General features: G+C 36.4%; 3 protein-coding genes across 4 annotated transcripts in view; 2 read left to right on the forward strand and 1 right to left on the reverse strand.

Moving 5' to 3' along the window:
- The window catches only part of LOC107636009 (probable inactive receptor kinase At5g58300), a 3,684-nt gene extending 689 nt beyond the window's left edge, over positions 1-2,995 (forward strand). Inside the window, exons 1-3 of one of the 2 annotated variants that reach the window (XM_021115588.1) lie at positions 7-119; positions 609-1,953; positions 2,072-2,995. In XM_021115588.1, the coding sequence (XP_020971247.1) occupies positions 69-119; positions 609-1,953; positions 2,072-2,700 (2,025 nt within the window). In that variant the 5' untranslated portion in view covers positions 7-68 and the 3' untranslated portion in view covers positions 2,701-2,995. Of the gene's footprint in view, positions 1-6; positions 120-608; positions 1,954-2,071 lie in introns of those variants that run through there. The other variant, XM_016339573.2, reaches the window with a different exon arrangement.
- Positions 3,106-4,584, reverse strand: LOC107644128 (glucan endo-1,3-beta-glucosidase 8-like; the record flags this gene model as incomplete). The annotated part of the gene is made up of 1 exon (XM_021105957.1): positions 3,106-4,584. A coding segment is annotated over one exon (1,170 nt), but the record flags the coding sequence as incomplete, so codon positions are not given.
- The window catches only part of LOC107644116, a 2,956-nt gene continuing 1,494 nt past the window's right edge, over positions 5,305-6,766 (forward strand). Inside the window, exon 1 of the mRNA XM_021105990.1 lies at positions 5,305-5,342. Within this exon, the coding sequence (XP_020961649.1) occupies positions 5,305-5,342 (38 nt within the window). The remainder of the gene's footprint in view (positions 5,343-6,766) is intronic.

Raw genomic sequence — 6,766 nt, forward strand, 5'->3', positions numbered from 1 at the left:
TGAGAAGCAAAAAAAAAAAAACACTCGAGGGTAAGCTTGTGTTGGTTGAAAGTTGGCAGGAAAAGTAGATGTCTCTGAGCATGAACTGCACAAATGCTAGTTCCATTGAATCAAATTTAGTAAGGGGAAAAAAAGAGTTTATTAAGTTACCACAAAGCTTAAAAGAGCTTATTTTTATGGCTTAATTCTACATTTGAGTGATATCCTTTTCCTTCACCTCTGTGTCACTTTTCTCTTTATCTAAATGCCTAAAATATAGCAAATTCTTTTTGTTTTTAGTATCTTTATTTTTGGAAGATTTGACATTTTGAAATTCTTCTTTGTGTTGTCTTGTATCTTATGTCTTGCAAAATTGAGAGAAGAAGGGCGTTTTTTTGATACACCAATCGTTGGTTCCTTTGCTTTTCTGCCTGAACTTTATTCACAAATGATTTCAATGTTTTTGTCCTTCTTCATTGAACAATATATATTGTTTTCTGGGAATGATTCTGTTTCAACTATTATCTTCTGAAATGTTTTCAGTTAATTCTACAAGCTAGGCTTTGTATATATTGTTTAATTCTGTGTGTTGTTAGATGCTAACTTTGGTTTACCATAATGTTAACCAGGAAGCTATGAAGTTTGGAAACGTTTACTCTGAATTCAGTTGTCCAGACAGCAAGCAACTCTCCATGAACTTCATTTGTAGATCAGTGACTCCTTTCTTGTTCATCATAGTTTTTCTTTTTCCTCTGACTACTATTGCTGCTGATCTGAGCTCAGACAAGCAAGCTCTTCTTGATTTCGCCAATGCCATTCCTCACCGTCGAAATCTTCAGTGGAATCCTGCATCCTCAGTTTGTACATCTTGGGTAGGCATAACTTGCAATCAAAATAGAACTCGTGTTATTTATGTCCGGCTCCCCGGAGTTGGACTAGTTGGCGCAATTCCGACCAACACACTTGGCAAGCTTGATGCTGTAAAAATCATTAGCCTTCGGTCCAACCTACTTGGTGGAAATCTGCCTGCTGACATTGCTTCTCTTCCGTCTCTCGAGTATCTTTATCTGCAGCATAACAACCTTTCCGGTGACATACCTTCCTCATTGTCACCTAAACTCAATGTACTCGATTTATCATATAATGCCTTCACCGGAAGCATTCCAAAGACACTGCAAAATTTGACACAATTAACTAGTTTGAATCTCCAGAACAACTCATTATCTGGAGAGATACCTAATCTAAATGCTACCAGTCTCAGGAACTTGAATTTAAGCTACAACCATTTGAATGGTTCTATCCCTTCAGCTCTTGGGATTTTTCCCAACTCCTCTTTTGAAGGAAACATTCTCTTATGTGGACCACCTTTGAAGCCATGCTCTGGGGTTCCACCGGCAGCTCCACCAGCTGTGACACCGGCTCCACAGCCATCTATTGGAAGCTCAAAGAATAAACTGAGTAAAGTAGCTATCATTGCAATTGCGGTTGGAGGAGGCGTGCTGCTTTCTCTTGTAGCTCTTGTTATTGTCCTTTGCTGTGTAAAGAAGAAAGATGAGGAAGAAGCTCCTGGTGCAGTTAAAGGGAAGGGTTCTATTGGAGGTAGGAGTGAGAAGCCGAAAGAACAGTTTGGTAGTGGAGTGCAAGAACCTGAGAAGAACAAGCTGGTTTTCTTCGAGGGAAGCTCTTACAATTTTGATCTTGAGGATTTGCTAAGAGCTTCGGCCGAAGTTTTGGGAAAGGGTAGCTATGGAACTGCATACAAGGCTATACTAGAGGAGTCGACCACAGTTGTGGTGAAAAGGTTGAAGGAAGTTGTGGTTGGTAAGAAGGACTTTGAGCAGCAGATGGAGATCATTGGAAGGGTTGGACAACACCAAAATGTGGTGCCTCTTCGCGCTTATTATTATTCGAAAGACGAGAAGCTTCTGGTTTATGATTATGTCCCTAGTGGCAACTTATCCTCCCTCTTGCACGGTATGAATTTCTTTCACATAGTTTCAACCAGAATTTCAAAATCTAAACTTGTCTTCTTTCATTACATTTAGTTGGAACTGTCATTGTCATCATTAGATTGGTTTATATTTGATTACAGGCAACAGGGCAGGTGGAAGAACTCCATTAGATTGGGACACACGTCTTAAAATCGCTCTCGGAACAGCCAGAGGACTAGCTCACCTTCATTCTGTTGGCGGTCCGAAATTTGCACATGGAAACATTAAGTCCTCAAATGTCCTAATCAACCATGATAAAGACGGCTGCATATCTGATTTCGGCCTAGCCCCTCTTATGAATGTGCCTGTAACACCTTCTAGAGCTGTAGGTTACCGTGCACCCGAGGTAGTTGAGACCCGAAAGCACTCTCATAAATCAGATGTGTACAGCTTTGGTGTCCTACTGCTAGAGATGCTTACCGGGAAAGCGCCACTTCAGTCTCCCGGACGCGAGGACATGGTTGATCTGCCTAGGTGGGTCCAATCTGTTGTTAGGGAAGAATGGACTGCCGAGGTTTTCGACGTGGAGCTAATGAGGTACCAAAACATTGAAGAAGAAATGGTGCAAATGCTGCAAATAGCCATGACCTGTGTAGCAAAGATGCCGGATATGCGGCCGAACATGGATGAAGTGATGAAAATGATAGAAGAGGTCCGGCAATCTGACTCGGAAAACCGGCCGTCTTCTGAAGAGTATAAGTCCAAGGACTCAAATGTTCAAACTCCATAATTAACCATCTTGGGTGTTATATTCTTGCCTTAACAAAGAAGCAACATTCAAAGGTATATTCTATCCAATTGTTCAGTAGTTCTTACAGATGGAATCCCTTGAGTCATTTTCTTCTATAGGTAAGTTGTTACTTTTTTCATGAATTCTTATGTATTAACATCATGATTCAATTGATGATCTTCATTCAAGCACATTTTGTCTTCTGTAATTGTTGTTAACGTTAAGTCGCACTTGTCTATTAGCCCTTCAATGAATACTGTATTGATGGTTAGTGTTAATAAAAAAAAATTAAATTTCTCTGTTAATCCATATAGTTTTGGAAAAATTTGTAATTAGATCCTCTCATTTTAAAAGTTTTTAAATGAGTCCTTGCAATAGTTTAAAATTTATGATTAGATTCATTTTAATAGTAAACGTTATAAATTTAAAACTGGTGTAGAGACTTAATTAAAAACGGTTAAAGTGTAGAGACTCAATTACAAATTTGGTGAAATTATAAGGAATAATGAAATAATTTAACCTAAAAAAGATAACCTCTTTGCAGTTGAGTTCTTTTTGGGCTGCAGTTATTTATTTTTACTTTTCTTTTTATTATTCTTTCAAAAGTGAGTTTGTGTAAACTGTTAAATAAGATTGTATGAAGTAAGAAAACAAGGAGACAATTTCCTGAAATAGATTTATGACAAAAGTTAAATATTAATGTAGTTCTCAATTTCAACACAGAAAATCTTCTAAGTGTGTCAATTGTAGCAAAACCACAAAAATAACATAAACCTCTAATGCTTTCTTGAAAATGTCCATAATACCCCCATGCAACATCAAAGAAGAGCCACCATGAGCTATCATCACTGGGAACTGGCATCCATTTTGTGAAGGATCCTCATGTGTAATCACAGCCAAGCCATTGAAATCACAATCCCATTCCCTTTGATCATTCACTTGATAATACATATTAAATGCATAAGATGCATTACCTTCTAGAGTTAACTCACCACAACTACAACCATACCCCAAAGAAGTGCAATCAGATAAGCTACAAGCATAGTCAATGCTAACAGCTAAATAGTCTAAATTAGAAGCATAAGGATCCAAAACACACCATTTTTTCTCCATATACCTTACACCTTCCACAGGGACAAGACCCTTTTCCCTATTTTGCCCTTCTAAGTCTAGTTCATACTTTGGCTTCCCATCAAACTCAAAAATCCCCCAATGCCTCTCAAAATTCCCTGGTGCAACACTCTTGGAATTCTCATCAATGAGGCTAAATAGGTACATATCAATCATCATACCTTTTCTCTTTGGAGTCCCAATTCCACTTAGAGCATGTTGAATTAGGCCTTGGTTGAACTTCTTGGCATTATTGACATTTCCATTTTTGTCACCATCTGTTGGCCAACCAACTTCACCAACTATGATATCCATGTCAGGGTAACCTTCCTTGTGTAGGGCCCACAAAAGGGTATCAAGATTTGCATCAAACACATTGCTGTAAACTAAGTTTCCATCCCTAAGAGAGTGCTTCTTGTTGTTTTCTTCAAAGAATGCATAGTCAATAGGGAAATGATCATTGCCATAATAGAGGCTCAAGAAAGGGTAGATGTTAACTGTGAAAGGAGCATTGTTTGAGTACAAGAATTGGATTATGTCAATGGTGAATTCTTTGGCCTCGGGCCTGAATTCACCACCTGATGGCAATGGATTTGAGTCAGGTGAATAGTATATGTCAGCATTGAATGGAACTGTGACTTTGATCTCTAATCCAAAACCAGCTTTGATGAGTGATCTTTGTATGTTCATGAGAGCTGGCAGAGTTTTGTTTAGGTATCTTCCGTTATATGCTTTAAGAAAAGGCTCATTTCCCACAGCAATATACCTGCAATATCAACAACAATTCAAACATACCCTTTAAATTGAATTTGTGCTATTATTCGGTTTCAAAATAACTGTCAATTCAAACAGATTAGTATAGTAAAAATATGACATATCACAATTTTGGGTTTAAAAGCAACTTTATTCGAATCTATTCAGATATTATATTCGCACAAAGGTGGAAACTCAGGTGAAGTCGACTTCACGTGAAGTTGATACCCAAGAGCCGTTAGATGATTTGACTGATTTGACTAAATTTTCATCCAACGGCTCTCGAGTATCAACTTCACGTGAAGTCGACTTCACCTGAGTTTTCACCTTTCAACCAACTTTTTTGTAGGAGGAAAAAAGCAAAAACACAACATGAACATGAACAATGAACAAGGAACATGAAACATGGAACATAGTTAAGAAGAAACATGACAACTCAACTTGATATTCACAACACCACCACCACCTCCACCATTGTGCATGTAATTAGTTACATTCTCAAACACCCAAGAATCTGCCTCAGAACTAGAACTCATCTTTTCCAACATGATATTTGGTATTGCAATCATGACCTCTATATCACTCCCTCTAAGAGCATCCATAATCAACTCATCAGAATCAAAAAGCTTCAATTTTTTGAAACCATTTTCCTTAAGCATCTTAACCACCTTATTAGGTGGAAGTTGGTGTGTTGTTATGGTTCCCCAATTCACTCCAACCCAAGAATAACAGCTTATGATCATGGTTAAGAACACCATGAGGAATAATGAAACTATATGGTTTGAAGTTTGTTCTTGTTTCATTTTTATCGCTAAGTTGAGAATAGTGATTAGAATTTGACGAGAAGGTCAGAATTTGGAGAATTTACAAATAAGTTATGAAGCTTATTTTAGATTTGAAGATATTTAATTTTGTTTAGTTTTGATTTTTTTTTTTCCTTGTAGGTCACATAAGAAGCATGTCTATCTTATGTACCAAAAATAATAATAATAATAATAAAATAGGTCTCACAGAAAAGTGAACATAGAAACATGTTTATCACATGACTTACGAAAAACTTGTATAAACAGTCCTTTTTTTTTTCATTTTGGCCTAAATTCAAAAAAATAAACAACAGAAAATAAAAAATGGAAAATGGAAATGGACTGAAAGATTTGCTGCTTTATAGTTTATATATGAGTAAATTTTAGAGAAAACTAAACTAAATTTATGTATAATTTATAAGAAACCATCAAAATTTATATTAATATTTGGGAGATAAAAGATAATTAATAAATATTAAATAAAATAATTTTTTTCTTAGTATTAATATAAAATTTAGGGGGCATTGTCCCTTGCCTAATATGAAACTCTGCCTGTCGTTGTTTATAATGTGTTTTCTTTAAATCCTAACTCTAACCTTCGTGATTTTATCACATTCAACTCTCAAATCTCAACTTTTCGGTGACCTATTTTCTAGTAGGGGTGATAATATGCAACCTACTCACGGGTATTCAAACTGATCGAATAGGGTTGCCAACCCGATCCGCGGATAGAGTAAGAGTGCGGATTAGATTTTCGTACGGGTCGAATAGGGTGCGGATTGAGTTTCAACCCTATTCAACCAATCCGCACCCTATATATATGGTTTAACAATGGCCAACTCATAGTGCATAAAAGGATATAACAGTCTCACTCCGTTTATATTAGATTTTAGTTGCATTGGTTTCATTTTTTATTTTCTTTATGTTCTAGTCCTACATTGATAAAGTTGTTAAGTTCACAAATCAATATTGTTATTTCCAGGGTTACAATGCAACTTTTCACACTCGCTTTATTTATTGATGGGTTATTGCTTCTTCAAATTATGTTCATTCAACCTAATTCAATTTATTATAATAAATATTTTGCCAAAATACATGCATCAACCAACTGGACCAAACTATATAAAGTCTCTAAACGTCAAACCTCTTACACATATATGTCTCTTTTTTTACCCTCCAACAACCATAATTTACTACATATAGATTCGTATACATTTAGGGCTACGAGAAAACCGTTACACCCTAAAAACATATAAATAACCCATTAACTATCTTTATTCATGTTGCCATGCTAAACTCACATTTTCCTAACCAATTCCTTTGTTCAATTCACTCACATCAAGGTGGGTGGGTTACAAAGTAAAATTTTGAAGATATGGCGGGCTTGTCGCGGCAGGATA

The sequence above is a fragment of the Arachis ipaensis genome, chromosome B01, assembly GCF_000816755.2.
Source record: "Arachis ipaensis cultivar K30076 chromosome B01, Araip1.1, whole genome shotgun sequence".
NCBI classification, from domain to species: domain Eukaryota; kingdom Viridiplantae; phylum Streptophyta; class Magnoliopsida; order Fabales; family Fabaceae; genus Arachis; species Arachis ipaensis.